This window comes from Salvelinus sp. IW2-2015, linkage group LG6.2 (genome assembly GCF_002910315.2).
Source record: "Salvelinus sp. IW2-2015 linkage group LG6.2, ASM291031v2, whole genome shotgun sequence".
Classification (NCBI taxonomy): Eukaryota; Metazoa; Chordata; class Actinopteri; order Salmoniformes; family Salmonidae; genus Salvelinus; species Salvelinus sp. IW2-2015.
Genome location: NC_036846.1, coordinates 20,178,524 through 20,197,702, shown reverse-complemented (window position 1 = coordinate 20,197,702; position 19,179 = coordinate 20,178,524). Strand labels below are relative to the sequence as shown.

Below are 19,179 nucleotides of genomic sequence, written 5' to 3'. Positions count from 1 at the left end.
TGTCTGCAGCAATACTGTAGTGAATCTCTCAACAACAAAGTATATTCAGGTATGCCACACACACACACACACACATCACCAACACACACAACACACACACACACACACACACACACACACAACACACACACACACACACACACACACACCTCCGGCCCTCACAACTACTTACTCACCCACCCAGCAACAGCCTTTCTCACTGCGTGACAGTCATGAGCATGTCACTGTGAAATATATTTTTAAGAGCAGTATGCCTTGGCGGCCGCGGTGCAGCTTGGAGCGGGAAAACTACGAACATGGCAACACTGCAGCAGAAAGCCCCAAATAGAAATGGTTACACAGTGGATACAATGTTGCCAGAAACAACGATGGAACAACGGTGGGCGAAGCTACAGGAACTGTACGTTAGTTTCGGGCTTTGTTCAAAAAGCCTAGGCGCTGCATTCTTGATCTCAAGTTGTTCAAGTTTGTTATAGGCTAAGTAATGCATGCACTTCACTGCAATCTAATAGAGAAAATATGCATAATAATAACACATATATAAAATATTAATATTATTATATTTTAATTCATATCCATTCCAGAGACAGGAAATTGTTTAATATCATATTGAGGAAGAAACTGGATTCGACTTAGTACAAAATATTGGGATATTTCAACATCCAAAATATTACTCAACAACACATCGGAAGTCTGTGAAGAGCAATTCCTTATGCAGATAAATGAGAAATTACTTGTGCTGGTATGGGTGATACTGATATCAGTTGAATGTTCTGTTTGCAAAATAACTCCCTGTCTTCTTTGTTTGGTTATTGTTTAAATATGCATTTTAAGTTTCATTTAAACGTTCTACAGTAGTTTTAAACTGTAACCCTACGTGAGAGACGCGACCAATCCTGTGCTTTTTTTCTATCTCAGTAGCCTATTGGAGAGCTTGTCTATAAAGGCACTGAGAGCGTGTTCTTATATCGTTTTATCTGTGCTGCAATACACGCTCTTAGAGAAGAAGTTGGGAGAAGGGGGACAACTTTTACTGCTCGTTATCAAATAAGTTATTGAAACAATAACACCATTTTATTTTATCTCGGCACCAATATCCGAGGTCATTGAGACATTTGGAGGTGAGTTTTAATACTTTGGCAGTGTGCTCTCTGTGTCAGTAACAGAGAGTTTATTAATATGGGACTATATCTTTTCCCACAGTTTTATCATTGAAGGACAAGATTAAACGTGTATTAATTGTTACTGTTGGTATATTTAGGTAAATTGAGTGTCCATTGTTGAATTCGTTCCTTTATAAATCAGTTTTTTAGGAATATTCTGTATTCTTCAATCGCTACCCTTTCTATCTTGACAAACTTCACTCATCTCATCTAGTCATCTGATGTAGTTTGGTTACACTTGTGACTTGTGAAATTAGACCCAGTGGTTTCATACCACTCAAAATCATCACTGCGATCACTGTCTGTGCCTTCAACCCTCTGTCCTGTGGCACAAAGACCTCAATAGTCTCTTCTCATTAGCCCTCAGATATAGGTCTGTCTTTCGCTCTGTTCATATAATAGATCAAACGCTAGAAGTTAGAGCATTAGGCCAGAAACTAAAAGGTTGCTGGTCAAATACCCAAGCCGACAAGGTGAAAAATCTGTTGATGTGCCCTTGAGCAACCCTAATTTGCTGCAGGGGTGTTGTACCACTATGGCTGACCCTGTAAAACAACACATTTCACTGCACCTATTCCGTTTATGTGATAATAAAAAATATATATGTTTTTAATGAGAACCTGACCGGATAGCCTGACCAGAGAAGTTCTATCAAGCATCAGAATAGATCATCTACACTCCAGAGATGGACACAGGAACTGAACCTATGGGCACCGGAGGTCATCATGGGTCAGGTGATCCAGTTGGACCGGCGCTGCTCTGGCTCCAGGACACTGTTACCACGGTAACACTGCAGGCGCGTCAGAGGGTGTTACAGGGAGCGTTGTTACTGTGTGCTCTGGGACTGTTACTATGGACCGCCATCTTCCTCTACGGGAGCTTCTACTACTCCTACATGCCCCTAGCCACCTACAGTACACCTGTCCACTACTACTACAGGTGTGTTTTACACACATACAGACACACTCTCTCTCTGCACACACACACATTGTCTCTCTGTCTCTGTCTCTGTCTTTCTCTCTCTCTCTCTCTCTCTCTCTCTCTCCTCTCTCTCTCTCCTCTCTCTCTCTCTCTCTCTCTCTCTCTCTCTCTCTCTCTCTCTCTCACACGCACACACGCACACTGTCTATCTCTCTCTGTCTCTGTCTCTCTCTCTCACACACCAACACACACACACACTGTCTATCTATCTGTCTCTCTCTCTTTTGCTCTCTCTCACACACACACACACACACACACACACAACACACACACACACACACACACCACACACACACACACACACACACACACACACACACACACACCACACACACCACCACACAACACACACCACACACACACACCACACACACACAGTCTATCTCTCTCTCTCACACATTCTTTCTCTCTCCTCTCTCACACACACACACACACACACACACACACCACACACACACCACACACACCACACACACACAACCACACACACACACACCACACACACACCACACCACACACCACACACACACACACACACACACACACACACACACAACTCACTTTGTCCTGTCTCTCTGTCTCTCTTTCAATTGAATTTCAATTTATGGGCTTTATTGGCATGGGAAACATGTGTTTCAGTAAACATTACACTCAACAAAAGTTCCAAAGATAGATCATATATATTAGATATATTATGTCTATATACAGTGTTGTAATGATGTGCAAATAGTTAAAGTGCAAAGGGAAAATAAATAAACATAAATATAGGTTGTATTTACAATGGTGTTTGTTCTTCACTGGTTGCCCTTTTCTTGTGGCAATATGCAACAAGTATTGCTGCTGTGATTGCACACTGTGGTATTTCACCCGATAGACATGGGAGTTTATCAACAATGGACTTGTTTTCGAATTCTTTGTGTGGCTGTGTAATCTGAGGGAAATATTGGTCTCTAATATGGTCATACATTTGGCAGGAGGTTAGGAAGTGCAGCTCAGTTTCCATCTCATTTTGTGGGCAGTGTGCACATAGCTTGTCTTCTCTTGAGAGCCAGGTCTGCCTTCGGCGGCCTTTCTCAATAGCAAGGCTATGCTCACAAAATCTGTACATAGTCAAAGATTTCCTTATTTTTGGGTCAGTCGCAGTGGTCAGGTATTCTGCCACTGTGTACTCTCTGTTTAGAGCCAAATAGCATTAGAGTTTGCTCTGTTTTTTTGTAAGTTCTTTCCAATGTGTCAAGTAATTATCTTTTTGTTTTCTCATGATTTGGTTGGGTCTAACTGTGTTGCTGTCCTAGGGCTCTGTGGGGTCTGCTTGTGTTTGTGAACAGCCCCAGGACCAGATTGCTTAGGGGGCTCTTCTCCAGGTTAATTTCTCTGTAGGTGATGGCTTTGTTATGGAAGGTTTGGGAATCGCAATCTTTTAGGTGGTTGTAGAATTTAATGTGTCTCTGCATGCATTATTTGGTGTTTTACGTTGTACACAGAGGATATTTTTTGGCAGAATTCTACATGCAGAGTCTCAATTTGGTGTCTGTCCCATTTTGTGAATTCTTGGTTGGTGAGCGGACCCCGGACCTCACAACCATAAAGGGCAACGGGTTCTATAACTGATTCAAGTATTTTTAGCCAGATCCTAATTGGTATGTCGAATTTTATGTTCCATTTGATGGCATAGAAGGCCCTTCTTGCCTTGTCTCTCAGAGCGTTCACAGCTTTGTGGAAATGACCAGTTAAATGTTTAGGCTGAGGTATGTATAGTTCTTTGTGTGCTCTAGGGCAACGGTGTCTAGATGGAATTAGTATTCGTGGTCCTGGCAACTGGACCTTTTTTGGAACACCATTATTTTTGTCTTGCCAAGATTTACTGTCAAGGCCCAGGTCTGACAATATCTGTGCAAAAGATCTAGGTGCTGTTGTAGGCCCTCCTTGGTTGGGGACAGAAGCACCAGATCATCAGCAAACAGTAGACATTTGACTTCAGATTCTAGTAGGGTGAGGCCGGGTGCTGCAGACTGTTCTAGTGCCCTAGCCAATTTGTGGAAATATATGTTGAAGAGGGTTGGGCTTAAGCTGCATCCCTGTCTCACCCCCTGACTCTGTGGAAAGAAATGTGTGTTTTTTTTGCCAATTTTAACCTCACACTTGTTTGTCTACATGGATTTTATAATGTTCTATGTTTTTCCACAACACCACTTTCCATCAGTTTGTATATCATGCCCTCATGCCAAATTGAGTCGAAAGCTTTTTTTAAATTAATTAAATTAATGCAAAAAAAGGCTTTGCTTATGTTTTGGATTGTTTGTTTGTTTGTTAATTAGGGTGTGCAGGGTGAATACGTGGTCTGTCGTATGGTAATTTGGTAACAAGCCAATTTGATATTTGCCCAGTACATTATTTTCACTAAGGAAATGTAAGATTCTGCTGTTAATGATAATGCAGAGGATTTTCCCAAGGTTGCTATTGACGCATATCCCACTGTAGTTATTGGGGTCAAATTTGTCTCCACTTTTGTGGATTGGGGGTGATCAGTCCTTGGTTCCAAATATTGGGGAATATGCCAGAGCTGAGGATGATGTTAAAGAGTTTAAGTATAGCCAATTGGAATTTGTAGTCTGTATATTTTATAATTTAATTTAGGATACCATCAACCCCACAAGCCCTTTTGGGTTGGATGGTTTTTATTTTGTCCTGTAGTTCATTCACTGTAATTGGAGAATCCAGTGGGTTCTAGTAGTCTTTAATAGTTGATTCTAAGATTTGTATTTGATCATGTCTATGTTTTTGCTGTTTGTTCTTTGTTATAGAGACAAACAAATTTGAGAAGTGGTTTATCCATTCATCTCCGTTTTGGATAGATAACTCTCGTGTCGTTGTTTGTTTAGAGTTTTCCAATTTCCCCGAAGTGGTTAGATTCTATGTGTAACGTGTACGCTAATAATCGGAAAGAAAGAACAGGGAGTGAATTTAATAAATAAATGAAGATGGAACAAAACAAGATTAGCGTACAGACATGAAACATATAAACAGAAACAGAGTCAATAACCCCTGAGGAAAGAACCAAGGGGCGTGTCAGATATAGGGGAGGTAATCAGGAAGGTGATGGAGTCCAGGTGTGTGACATGAGGCGCAGGTGCGCTTAACGATGGTGGCAGGTTTGCGTAATAGTGAGTAAACAGGCAACGTCGAGCGAGGGGGAGCGGGAGTAAACGTGACACTATGGATTCCTCAATAACGTTGAGCTGATTTCTGACGTGCTGTTCCTTCTTTTTCCGTGGTGTATTTATGTATTGTTTTAGTGATTCACCATAGTGAAAGCATAGTATCAGGTTTTCTGGGTCTCTATGTTTTTGGTTGGACAGGTTTCTCAATTTCTTTCGTAGGTTTTTGCATTCTTCATCAAACCATTTGTCATTGTTGTTAATTTTCTTAGGTTGAAATTTTTAGATTTGATAGGGAAGCTGAGAGGTCAAATATACTGTTTAGGTTTTCTACTTCTAAGTTTTACAAACATTTTGTCTAGGATATTCTCTAGAAGGGATTGTATTTGTTGTTGCCTAATAGTTTTTTGTTAGATTTCCACACTACTTTCCTTCCATCTATAGCATTTCTAAATATTATTCAGTTCCTTCGGCTTTGATGCCTCACGATTGAGCATAGCTCTGTTCAAGTAGAYTGTGATTTTGCTGTGATCTGATAGGGGTGTCAATGGACAGACTGTGAACGCTCTAAGAGACTCTGGGTTGAGGTCAGTGATAAAGTCTACAGTACTACTGCCAAAAGATGAGGTATAGGTGTACCTACCAAAGGAGTCCCCTCGAAGCCTACCATTGACTATGTACATACCCAGCATCCGACAGAGCTGCAGAAGTTGTGACCCATTTTTGTTGGTTATGTTGCCGTAGTTGTGTCTAGGGGGGCATATGGAGGAGGGAATGCTGTCACCTCCAGGTAGGTGTTTGTCCCCCTGTGTGCTAAGGGTGTCAGGTTCTTGTCCAGTTCTGACATTTAGATCGCCACAGACTAGTACATGTCCCTGGGCCTGGAAATTGTTTATCTCCCCCTCTAGGATGGAGAATCTGTCATTGTTAAGGTATCGGGATTCTATTGGGGGGATATAGGTAGCACACATGAGGACATTTGTCTCTGTTGACATAATTTCCTTATTCATTTCTAAACAGATGTAAAATGTTCCTGTTTTGACTAATTTAATAGAGTGGGTTAGGTCGGCTCTATACCAAATTAGCATACCCCCCCGAGTCTCTTCCCTGTTTCACACCTGGTAGTTTGGTGGATGGGACTACCAGCTCTCTGTAATCTAGAGGGCAACCAGTGGGTCTTTCTCCTTTACACCATGTTTCTTGTAGGATGACAATGTCTGTATTTCCAATTTCTTTGATGAAGTCTGTGTTCCTGCTCTTTAGGCCAAAGGCAGATGACCTCAGACCTTGTATATTCCAGGATGAGATAGTAAGAGCTTTGTGTTCCATAGTGTCTAGTGTTTTTTTGTGTGGTTGGGCCTGTTGCTCTACTCACTGCCTGGGCATATGTCCTGCTGTCATGTTGAGGTCCTTACCTTAGGGGCGGGGGTCATAGGGGGGCAGAAGGGGCATAGGTCTGATATGGGAGGGCCTATATAGGGTGTGGCCAGGGTTTGCTTGCGGTGATCTTAGCTGGTTGGGGTGTGGCTGGTGATGCTGTGGTCTAGGTGTAGGTTCTCTTGGCATGGGTTCTCTCGGTGCAGGTCCTCTCTCTCTCTCTCTCTCTCTCTCTCTCACACATACACACGCTGTCCGTCTCTCTCTCTCTATCTCTCTCCATGTCTCTCTGTCTCTTCCTCCCATACCTAAAGTGCATACATACTTTTGCAATAATTGGAATTCATTACGTTTTTGACTCCCTTTCCCTTGCAGGACGGACTGTGACTCCTCAACTTCTCTTCTCTGCTCCTTCCCCACCGCCAACGTCTCTCTCCTGAGGAATGGCAAGAACCAGGTGATCCTTATATACACTGTTTATCCATCCACCTTCATTAGCCTATGTAACGATTAGAAACGTTTTACAAATTCACAGAATTAATTGGGAGGTTTTCACTATGATGTTTGAACTCATTTGAACCCTCCCTCTGAAGGTGATGACATACGGCCAGCCCTATCGYATCTCTCTGGAGCTGGAGATGCCCGAGTCGCCAGCCAATCAGGAGTTAGGAATGTTCATGGTCAAGATGTTCTGTTACTCCGGACAGGGGCAGACTGTGACCTCTTCAGCACGATCTGTGAGTTGACCAGTGTTGGCAATATCAAGTATTGTGTTGGATTTGTTCATGTGCATCTCATAGTTGCATATTAAACAACCCTGCTTTGCACTTTTTAATATTAATCTGTTTTGATCTGTATTGGTGTGGTATATTTTGAGTGTATGTTCGATTTTCGTATATTGATGCAACCAAATTGCCCAGCAATGGGGAACAATCAATATCTTCTGAATCTGAACAAATCAGCTGCACATTTAAATATTCTGATTGTCCTGTATTGGTAAATTGACCACCATGTTGGTCTGCCTCGCTGTCTCAGGTAAGGCAGCTCAGCTCCAGCTCTCGCTTTGTGAGTACGCCGCTGCCACACACTGACCTCCCACGCAGCTGTCATACTGCATACTATGACTGCTTATGACATCTCTTGTATAGTTAAATATAACTATATAACTGCTTATGACATCTCTTATATAGTTAAACATAACTATATAACTGCTTATGACATCTCTTATGTAGTTAAACATAACTATATAACTGCTCATGATATCTCTTATGTAGTGTTTTTTTTTACAGTGTAATAAGCTTTATGACAGAGGTACAGTATGTCAGAGGAATGTGGCAATGGACAATAAAGTAAAATATGCATTAGAAAATGTGTACATTGGCCATAGGGTGTCCTGCTCCATGTCCTGTTCCTATTAGACAATGCTGCGGTATCGCTCCGGCCTGCTCCAGACTCTGGGAACACTGTTTCTCATCCCGTTCTTCCTGGCTGGAACGGCTGACCAGAAACAGCTGGTAGAGGTGGAGCTCTTCTCCGAATACAGAGAGGATTCTGTGAGTCTCTGGTCCCCCAGTGTGTGTGTGTGTGTGTGTGTGTGTGTGTGTGTGTGTGTGTGTGTGTGTGTGTGTGGTGTGTGTGTGTGTGTGTGTGTGTGTGTGTGTGTGTGTGTGTGTGTGTGTGTGTGTGTGTGTGTGTGTGTGTGCACAGGAATAATCCTTCTCTCTCTGTAGTATGCCCCCTCTATAGGAGCCATCATTGAAATCCAGTCTCAAAGGGTGCAGATCTACTCAGCAAATCTCTACATTCACGCTCACTTCACTGGCATAAGGTTAGCTTTACCTCACATTAAATCTTTAACAAGTATGAAACATTTTGATTTACTTAAAAAGTAACACATTTACTTGAAAGTATGAACTAAAATGAACTAATCCCCCCACCTCCTRTCCAGTGGTGAAAAAAGTACCCAATGTCATACTTGAGTAAAAGTAAAGATACCTTAATAGAAAATGACTTAAGTAGAGGTGAAAGTCACCCAGTAAAATACTACTTGGGTATTTGGTTTTAAATATACTTACACTACCAGTCAAAAGTTTTAGAACACCTACTCATTCAAAGGTTTTTATTTATTTAGACTATTTTCTGGTTGAGAGAATGTCATGTGTGTGCAAAGCTGTCATCAAGGCAAAGGGTAGCTATTTGAAGAATCTCAAATATAAAATATATTTTGATTTGTTTAACACTTTTTTGGTTACTACGTGATTCCATATGTGTTATTTCATAGTTGTGATGTCTTCACTATTATTCTACAATTTAGAAAATAGTAAAAATAAATACCCTTGAATGAGTAGGTGTTCTAAAACTTTTGACCGGTAGTGTAAGTATCAAAAGTAAAAGTATACATTTCCAATTKATGTAAAAAGTACATTATTTTCTTTAGGAATTTAGTGAAGAAAAAGTAAAAGTTGTCAAAAATATAGATAGTAAAGTCCAGATACCCCAAAAATCTACTTAATTAGTATGTTAAAGTATTTTTACTGAAGTACTTTACACCACTGCTCCTCTCTCCCCTCATCAGGTACTTCCTGTACAACTTCCCGACACTGTCAGCAGTAATGGGTGTGGCCAGTAACTTGTCCTTCCTCAGTGTCCTCCTCCTCTTCAGCTACCTGAGGTTCATCTGGGGCCGAGTTATCAACCCCCAAAAGGTGAGAGTGGAATGGCCCCTAGAACAGGAGAACATGGTATGATTCACATAGTGAGACAGTGTAGTGAATCTTTGTATAACCTGTGTATACTGTTCTCGTACCTGTACAAAAAATGTATTCAGAGACAGTAGTCCCGGGACGTTCTAGTATATTCTGCATGTGTTCATGTATGTGTGTGTGTGTCTGGGCGTGTGTGTATGAGTTGAGAGATAGGATTCATCTTCATCAGAGGCTAGCCGGGATGGACGAGAGCGAGGACACTGAACACCTACAAGATTACCAGGATGACACTACAGGTAAGTACACACTTGTACACACACCTGTGTGAGATGTATCATGTGTTGTTTGTTTCCTATATCATGATGTTATGTTTGGGTGTGCTTTTCACTCAGGAATCGAGAATTCTTCATCGGATGCACTACTGGAGGCACATCAGATTACAGCAACCCATCTGAACCAGAAGGAAGAGTCCATTCTCAAAGCAGATGGGGGGGAGATGGACATCAAACATGGAAGGTTTCAGAGTGAGATAGACGAAGAAGAGATCATTGCTGAGGAAGAGGTGGATAATATGGGCATGTCTCTTGACCCAGAGTTGGAAGGGTCATCTGAGACAGCAAAGCAGCCAGACAGCATCCCTAGCACACTGACTGGAACCTCAACCTGTGTGATATCCTGATGGAGAGCTCCAATGGATGCACAGTGGCTTAATGACCAATAGTTGGGAGCCAAAGTATTATCGTTAGCGGGGGCCCTCTTGTACTTTGTTACTGTAAAACAATATGAAGATTTGTTAAGTTTAAAAACCTTCTATGTTTAAAGCTGTGTGAATATATTACTTTTTGTGTCCTCTTTTATTTAGTTTKTTTAAAGTTGTGTGATGATTCACACAAAAACCAGACAATGTTGAAATATTTGACCATAGGCCTCCACCTAAGATTACCATTTTACTGTAGCCTACAGTATTGCACAAATGGAGTAAGGGTTATATCAGATGACCTCAGTATTATGAAACATTCAGGGTGGATGACAACACAAAGTGCCTTCCTCATTTTAATATGTTTGTATGTTACCAGATAGTTTTCCATCCAATTGGCAACAAATTTTCATGTGAATATTCTAAAATCCACATTAAAWAAATATGAACATTGTTCCACCAGTGGTTTCCAACAAACTTACTTGTTGCGTGATGATGTAGTGCACACAAAATGTACTTTCTCGCTTAAGTTTTCATGTAGGCCTACCGAACAGATAGTTTTGTCACAAAAAACTGTTGCGTTAAATAGCAAATGTGCCTACTCTGGTCTCCTCACATGCGCTCCAGTCAATAGCTCGCATATAAAGTGCGGATAGGCTGTGCGGTTACCACTAGTTACCATAACCATTAAGTCAAAATGGGCTTTATTGTAAAAATGTATGAAAACAAATATTTGCTGTTTGGTCATAATTTAAGGTTAGGGGTTGGCATAAGGTTAGCAGTGTGGTTAAGGTTAGGTTTAAAATCACCTTAGAAATGGGCGGGGTTTACGACGGGGGGGTTTACGACTTTGTAATGTGGTAACTAGTGAAGACCAGGCTGTGCAGCTAGACTAGTTTACATGATGAGATTATTATGGYTAAGAGCGAGTATATCATTTTTTGTCAAACGGCAGACAAGCATCGATCATCATGTGACCAGAATAAYACCCCTCGATATTTATAAATTATTAAATTAAATTATCATCAACCTCATCACAGTGCGCTTTCACCACCGTGTGAAGTTCATAATTTACTTCATCTGTAGCCTAATAAACTGTATGGCTTCCCGAGTGGTAGTGGGAGGACCACACACCATATCATCGCTTGACTCCAAGTTTACTTCGATATGATAGATATGTCAATATTTGCGCAGAAAGGCGTTTACACCGCAATTTCTCACAGTTATTTTTACGGAAACAAAAAGATCCCACCATGTCGAACGAACAAATGATCCGTTGGCATTCATAAAAGTGTACCTAAACTTCACAGCTGTCATTTTTTATAAGGCATGACTTTGCTTGCATAAAAACGGTGGATGGAAACGTGATTAGTAACCAGAATTCTATCCAACCTTTTATGCAAGTAAAGTATCGTAAATGTCGATACAGAAACATAACTTTTTCTGTAAACTTTTCAAATGTTGACAAAACAAAATACGCTAGACAAGGTGGGATCTTTTTGTGTCAATAAAATTAATTATGCGAGAAATGTCGGTGGAAACGCTTTTAATGAACATATATTGATATAATAACCATCATATAGAAGTAAACTTGGGAGTCACACGATGGCATGAAATTTACTATAGGCTATAGGCTAAGGGTGGTGAAAGTGCAAGTAAATGAGCTTGATGCTGCTTTCCAATAACTATTGAGGGTCTTATTCTGGTGACATGATAATGAATGTTTGGCTGCCATTTGACAAATAAAAAGTATCTCGCTAATTTGTCCATAACAATGATCTCATCATATAGGCTATACGTGCGCTAGATAGTTATGTTGYCTAGAGCGCATGTGCCAATACCCTATATAACGCAAAATTATTTTGTGATAAAACCATCAGTAGAGTTGAAAATGCGACGGAAACCCATTTAACTTGTATTTTCTATTCGGAACATGGGAATTTAACCGCAAAATGTATCTTTATGTGCAACATGTCATCACGCACAGCCTTTTACCTGCAACAATGAAGTCAATTTAATGGAAACATATAAATGGTGGGAAAATGCACATACTATTTTTATGCGGATTTTAGAATATTGGCATGAAAATCTGTCGCCAATGCGATCTAAACCTAGCTAGTGACAAACATTATTATGTCTCCCATGTTCCCCTCATCATTTTCATTTAACAAATATTATAAATTATTTTACTGGTGTTTGTATAGCATTTATGCATTTACATCCTACATTTCACATTCTGTCTTTGTCACTCAAAAACATGTTCACAGCACAATCTGTCCCAAAAAAATGCAGTGTATTTTTTATTTCTTTATGACATTAATCAAGTAACCTAAGATTTTTTTAAATATCATATAGTAGTTAGGCCTGTTAGTAAAACATTCTGTATAGAGTACCACAGTATGTGTCATWATACCCATAAAACCTAGATGTCAAACAGGGAAACGTTCCAATAATTTTTTCCACCATAGGGGATTATAGKAACACTTAAAATAAGGGCTGTGTTTCGTGTAGGCTTTCCCTGGCGTGACGTTTTCATAACCATGTAAATTTCTCTAGGACATGGTGACTTTCATCAATATATTTGCCTGTATTTACCTGTAAAAAAATGAAATGCTAATTAGCTGCTAATGTGATTATCATAAAGACCTACAAATACCATTGGTGATCTGGACGAGACTGCCGAATCGAGGCAAAGGTAAGAATCTCTGGATTAACTATCTAATGTTAGCTAAATGTAGTAATGAATAAATTGGCAAAATTGCTTTAAATTAACAATTCTGTGAACTGTATTGTGAATGTTTTAAATWTACACAATACCTGCGTAGTAAAAGTTTCGGCTAGAGATGCCGTGCAGGAGCTTGCATGGATTTGTAGTCTTGCATGATGTCTACTTTGATGCTAATTAGCATTTTCGAATATGAGAGTAAATAGAGCCAAATATATTAATAAAAGTCACCTTGTCCGAGAGAGTTTTACATGATTATCAAAACGTCACGCCAGGGTAAGCCTACACAAAACACAGCCCTTACTTTAAGTCATTCTAAAAATGGATTGGAACCATTTCCCTGTTTGACCGCTAGGTTTTATGGATATTATGACACATCCACTGTGGGGCTCTATTTGGATACTAGACAAAATATTTTTTCCATATGTTTGATACCGTCACAATAATTCCATTCCAGCTATTACAATGAGCCCGTCCTCCTATAGCTCCTCCCACCAGCCTCCTCTGACAGAGTACCCTATGGCCTATTCATATGACATTGATGCAGATGACGCAGATGTATTTCCTAGATAACATCACAAACAAGAGAGACTCCTGTCAACCTGCAGTTCAATGCCATGCTGCCAGTCACGCTCACTCACTCACCAGAATGTTTGGAAACGTTGTTGCGTCACAGCATGCAAAATACTGCCACGTCAGGGATAACGCAGGGAAACAGAGCTAGAGTCTATCCTACTGCAGTCCACTGACTGTACAGGTGTCATTTCTACGGACTAAATGAACCCCTAGGGTCCAAAAGGGTTCCACAGATTTATCAAGGGGATGCTGTTCGGTGCACAAGGTAGGCTGTATAGTGTACCAAGGTAGGCTGTATAGAGTACCAAGGTAGGCTAGCAACTTTTATTATCAGTGTTTCAGCATCCTTATTGCAACACCTAAATAGACTTTGTCATTTCATTGTCAGACCTTTACCCGTTTAAAAAAAATGTGTTGTAGCTATAGCTTATTCTTGTGTCTCTTGTTCGTGAATGAATTTACACGTTTTTCAATACTATTTTATTCTTAACAATATATTCAAAAACCTTAATTTGCTTGTGTGTTTTGTGCTGTATAMGATTTTTAAAATAATTTTTAAACATTGGAACATATAATCTCTATTCAGGAGACTCATCTTTCACCCACAAAGGGGATTAGGCCTACTACATTGGAGTGAAGTTATCAGGATAACTAAATCCCCTGGAATATCACCCTTTCACCTGGGAATGATGGACAACACAACACCCCCAGCTCTGAAGGAAATGAAGGATGTAGAGAAAGAAAAGGAGARGGTAGAAGGAGAGTTGGAGAATGGAGAACATGACGATGACAATGATGATGGATTTCTTGGACTCTTGAATGATGTCGACCAACATCCGCCCAGTGTGTTTGGTACGGTGAAACCACAAACCAAACTTCTCTCTAGCCCGGACTCACCCTCTAACAGTCTGGAACTACAAGGCCATAAAAGAGGACCAGAAGAGAGACCAAGGCATCTGGAAGATACAGAACCAGCCTCTGACATGCATGTGACTCGAGGCCTTTTGGTTGATATTCAAAGATGTGACAATAGAGTGTGGGAGAGGGGAGAAGAAAGGGGAGAAGAGAGGGGAAAAGTAGAAGAAGAGGAGTGGTCAGAGAGTGAGAGAGTAAACAATTCAAGGATGAACAGAAGGAGCGCAAAGGAGAGATGGAGACTGAGGAAGAGGGAGAGGTTGGGAGGGAGCATGCCAGCAGCAAAGACAGAGGGATGGGAAAAGATGGAGAGAAGAGAGAGATGGAGCGGGTCAAGGAGGATGAGAAAAATGGAAGAGGAAGAGGGGATGCAAGATGGAGGTGTGCTGAATGAGAGGAGTGAGGAGAGGAAGAGTACAGAGGAGATAGGGGATACAGAGACAGCGAGGATAGGGGATAGAGAGATAGACAGAGAGGGCACAGGGGACAGCGAGATGGAAGTAGAAAATGCAGGGGACAGAAAGATGGAAGGAGAGCGTGCAGGGGATAGTAAGATGGCAGGAGAGAGTGTCAGGGATAGAGAGAAGGATGGCGAGAAGGAGGGTGCCAGCAGCCTGAGCTCTGAAGGGAGCTGGTCTCCTTCCCCCCATCCCATCCTCTCCAGGATGCACATGCACTCCTCCGTCTCATCCTCCTCTTCCTCCTTCAACTGCTCCTCAGCGGAGAGCGATGATGTCTTCAGCGAAGGAGAGGACACAGCCAGCAAAAGGAGCACCATGAGGAGGGTGAGATTGAGAACCAAATGTGAAAAGAGAGAGAGTGTAGGTCTACTAGATACACCATACTTTAGGAGATCATATTTCAAATAGGCAACGACAATAAGTCACTGGTTTCATATCCACTGTAGGCTGTTTCTGTTGATGCCTTTATTCTCCATGACAGAATGTCTGTAATTTCCATTCCCTTCTCAACCCCTCTCTGTCTAACTGCTGTCTGCGATTTGCATGAGTTTGAAAGCGAGCCTTGAGCCTTGACACGGGAAAATTTGAATAGGATTTGCATGGGTCCTACTGATGGAGATAGGGGAGACCGGAGAGGAGGGTGATGGGTGTCCACCAGTGCTTTCCCATTCCCCTTAGTGTGGGCCTACAGTATTTTGACTCAAGTTATTCCACATTTCCCATTACGACACTAAAGAGAGAGATAATTGAAATAGAAAGTAGGCTATTTTAAGCCCATATGACAATGGACATTTTCTTTACTCCAGTGTCGCTCCTGGAGGACCTTCCTAACCGTGATGCAGTGGTCAGTGCGTCGGCAGAGCTCATGGGTCCAGCTAGCAGGACATCAAGGCATGTGTCCATTCAACAACACAAACACATCAATATAGCACTTCATATGTACTGTATAACTCACTGTATCACATCTCACCCTTTACTCACACATCATCAGCTCTCCAAATCATTCACTCATTCTGTTACAATGTGAGCATTGAGGAAACTGCAGATACATTGGTTAGTTAGTGAATGTAGAAGTTAAAGTTAAATATTGACTACACCCATCCTCCTCTTGCCCCTGCCTATATGTTGCTAGGTAACTTCCAGCTGAGTGAGGGGGGTGAGGTGCTGAAGCGTTTCAGTGAGGTGGAGGCTGTGTGTCTTCAGGCCCTCATGGCCGACCCCCTGCGTCCATTTGTACCGCAGTATCATGGCTCGGTCACCAAGGGGGGCGAGAGTTACATCCGCCTGAAGGATTTACTGAGTGGCCTGAAGAACCCTGTCATCATGGACTGCAAGATGGGCGTGAGGTACTGTGTGTGTCAGAGGAGGCTGGTGAGGGGAGGATGGCTCATAATAATGGATGGAAATGAATGAATGGAATGGAATCAAAGATGGAAAACCAGGTGTTTGATGCATTTGATTCCAGGCATTTCATTTAATCTGTTACAGCCATTACTATGAGCCCGTTCTCCCTATTAAAAGTGCCACCAGCCACCACTGGTGTGTGTGTGTGTGTGTGTGTGTGTGTGTGTGTGTGTGTGTGTGTGTGTGTGTGTGTGTGTGTGTGTGTGTGGTGTGTGTGTGTGTGTGTGGTGTGTGTGTGTGTGTGTGTGGTGTGAATGTGCATGTGCATGTGTGTGTCTGTAATTAAGCTACTGTTGCTCTTAGGACATACCAGGAAGAGGAGTTAACCAAAGCACACACTAAGCCCACCCTGCGGACTGATATGTACCAGAAGATGGTAAAAGTAGATCCGACGGCTCCCACAGTGGAGGAACATGAGCAGCGAGGCGTGACGAAGTGGCGCTACCTGCAGTGGAGGGATAACACCAGCTCAACTGCCACATTAGGCTTCAGGATCGAGTGCATCATGGTGAGAGACACGGCTCCAACGCCCAAACCTCTGCTGTCTGCTGATTGGCTAAATTATAACAGAAGGAAACAAACATCAGAATCAAGATCAAGATAAAAAATATTATTTTAATTAATTTATTGACTTCATCATTGATGTTTCAAAAGTCCTGACTGTTCTCGACCTCTCTGTCTCTCAGGGGAGGGTCTACTAACTTCCCTGGATTATGTATACTGGAGTTATGTATACTGGGGTTATGTATACTGGGGTTATGTATACTGGGGTTATGTATACTGGGGTTATGTATACTGGGGTTATGTGTACTGGGGTTATGTATACTGGGGTTATGTATACTGGGGTTATGTGTACTGGGGTTATGTGTACTGGGGTTATGTATACTGGGGTTATGTATACTGNTATGTGTACTGGGGTTATGTATACTGGGGTTATGTATACTGGGGTTATGTATACTGGGGTTATGTGTACTGGGGTTATGTGTACTGGGGTTATGTGTACTGGGGTTATGTGTACTGTTGGTGGTCTACAATAGTGCCAGGGTTTTAGAACCCGATTCAATTAGATCCGCTTTAGCCAACATCCGTATATTTGTATAGAGTCAGAGGTGAAACTGCTTTAGAGCTGTCAAATTCACAAGCAACTCCTGGCATTACACCTTAAGCATTGCCATTGGCTGCATGGAGTCACATTAAGAGAAATCCCATGCAGCCTTGTTTAAGTTAAAACACTAGAATGTAAGAATCCTCATTATTTAGTTAAATTATTTTCAATTTGAGCGTCATTATTTCTATATAGCCTACACCAGGAATCATCAACTAGTTTCAGCTGCGGGATGATTTTTTCTTGAGTAGATGGTCAGCGGGCCGGAACGTAGGCTGCAAATTGACCACAAGAAGTCCAAACAGATATGTTTGACTAAAACATAATAATTTCAAGCCTTGCTTATATTTCTATACGATCACATGTAAGTGTGGGAATACTTGGTAACACATGTCTTATATTAAAATCACTTGGAGCTGATTTCCTGGTGTTTTTATACTCTATTATGTACAGCAAACTTGTTTTTTCTCTCATTAAACTTGATGGGCCAAATATAACCACCCGTTTGGTGAACCCTGGCGTACACTTTCTCATTCTTAACTTCTAACGCGAGTGGGCGGGTTAGGCTTTGTGACAATGATCACAAGAGCAGTTGCTCACCGATTTAACATCTCCAACAGCTCCAATGCAGTTCCACCGCCAAAACATCAGCAATGCGGGTGTCGGCTATCGCTTGTTAATAGTTGATCTGATTGAATCTAGGCCTAAGTCAGTGTTTGTCCCTGTGTGTCTATGTTAGATGGAGAATGGCAGCGTACAGCGGGACTTTAAGAAGATGCTCACCCCAGCCCAGGTCACCGAGGCCCTCCTCTTCTTCACCAAGAGTCAGCTACACATCCTGGTAAGTCATTTGCCATCAACATCACCTATATTATGTACAACATAAAGGTTTCACATACCTCTAATAATATAGTAAAAATATMAATCCTTTTCACCCTGCACTCTCCCTTCTGGTTTCTCACCGTTAGAAGGCCTACCATTCCAGACTTCAGACTCTGGATGAAGCACTGAAGGAATCCCCATTTTTCAAAGCCCACGAGGTCAGTTCATATTTACCACTTAAACATGTCAACTCTCCCTCTACTTAATAATAACATATTTAGTCTCAGAACTGGTCATTCAGTAATGTTTTGGGTTCACCTGACAGGTGATTGGCAGCTCGCTCCTCTTTGTCCACGACCGGACCAGTCAGGCAAGCATCTGGATGATAGACTTTGGGAAGACCACCCCATTGCCCAGCAGTGTGCAGCTGAGGCACGACGTCCCTTGGGCAGAGGGGAATCGGGAGGACGGGTACCTGATCGGGCTGGCCGCCCTCACCTCTTTCGTGGGTCAGGCCATCAGCCAGGCAGCCTGCAGACAGGAGGAGAACCATGGAGAGGAGATGGGCAGTGTCGCACACACCCTGCAGGAACAGGAACACACACAGACTAAAAGTCAGGGTGGTCAGGGCGAGGCAGCACAGAATGAAGGTACTTCTGATGGAACAAGAGAGAACACATCAGGACAATACTTACAGGAATGTGTTCCCTAATTTACATCGATTATGTTTGTGGATGATTTGAGGCATTGCAATAGACAGTATTAATGGACAGAAGTCTCAACTGTTTAGACAGAATACAGGGTGAATTGAGTTGAATAAGGTGTTTATGGACAATATTTTTTCATTTTTTACAATAAAAACGACCTATTGTACAAATGCCTCATCTATAGACATCACATTGACAGTTATCAACGTGTTCCAACTCAAATATCTGGTTCGTCTCATTTGAATGTGCCATTGAGGAAATTTAATTTGAATAGCCACAGTCGATACTTCAGGCTTTGTGGTGGTGGTTATCTCCTGAACCATCACTGCAGGACAGGTGAGGGAGGCTAGCACCCAACATCAACAAGATGCACCCAACAAAAA

At 41.8% G+C, this 19,179-nt stretch overlaps 2 protein-coding genes across 4 annotated transcripts; both read left to right on the top strand.

Moving 5' to 3' along the window:
* Positions 1–245: 245 nt before the first annotated feature.
* Positions 246–10,222, top strand: LOC111965960 (seipin). 3 transcript variants are annotated; one of them, XM_070444277.1, is made up of 10 exons: positions 246–400; positions 1,781–2,102; positions 7,055–7,136; positions 7,273–7,416; positions 7,715–7,744; positions 8,098–8,232; positions 8,410–8,507; positions 9,255–9,384; positions 9,587–9,680; positions 9,777–10,222. In XM_070444277.1, exons 2-10 carry the CDS (start codon positions 1,849–1,851, stop codon positions 10,061–10,063), a joined length of 1,254 nt encoding a protein of 417 aa, XP_070300378.1. In that variant the 5' UTR covers positions 246–400; positions 1,781–1,848; the 3' UTR covers positions 10,064–10,222. The 3 variants fall into 3 exon arrangements, with proteins under 3 accessions (XP_070300378.1, XP_023846162.1, XP_070300379.1); XM_023990394.2 differs by lacking the exon at positions 246–400 and adding an exon at positions 416–1,121; XM_070444278.1 differs by lacking the exons at positions 246–400; positions 7,715–7,744 and adding an exon at positions 417–1,121.
* A 2,985-nt stretch (positions 10,223–13,207) lies between these two features.
* Positions 13,208–19,044, top strand: LOC111965958 (inositol-trisphosphate 3-kinase A). The gene is made up of 8 exons (XM_070444276.1): positions 13,208–13,647; positions 13,969–15,082; positions 15,565–15,649; positions 15,891–16,104; positions 16,466–16,670; positions 18,007–18,108; positions 18,236–18,307; positions 18,415–19,044. The coding sequence occupies exons 2-8, from the start codon at positions 14,069–14,071 to the stop codon at positions 18,799–18,801; spliced, it is 2,079 nt and encodes a 692-aa protein (XP_070300377.1). The 5' UTR covers positions 13,208–13,647; positions 13,969–14,068; the 3' UTR covers positions 18,802–19,044.
* Positions 19,045–19,179: the final 135 nt, after the last annotated feature.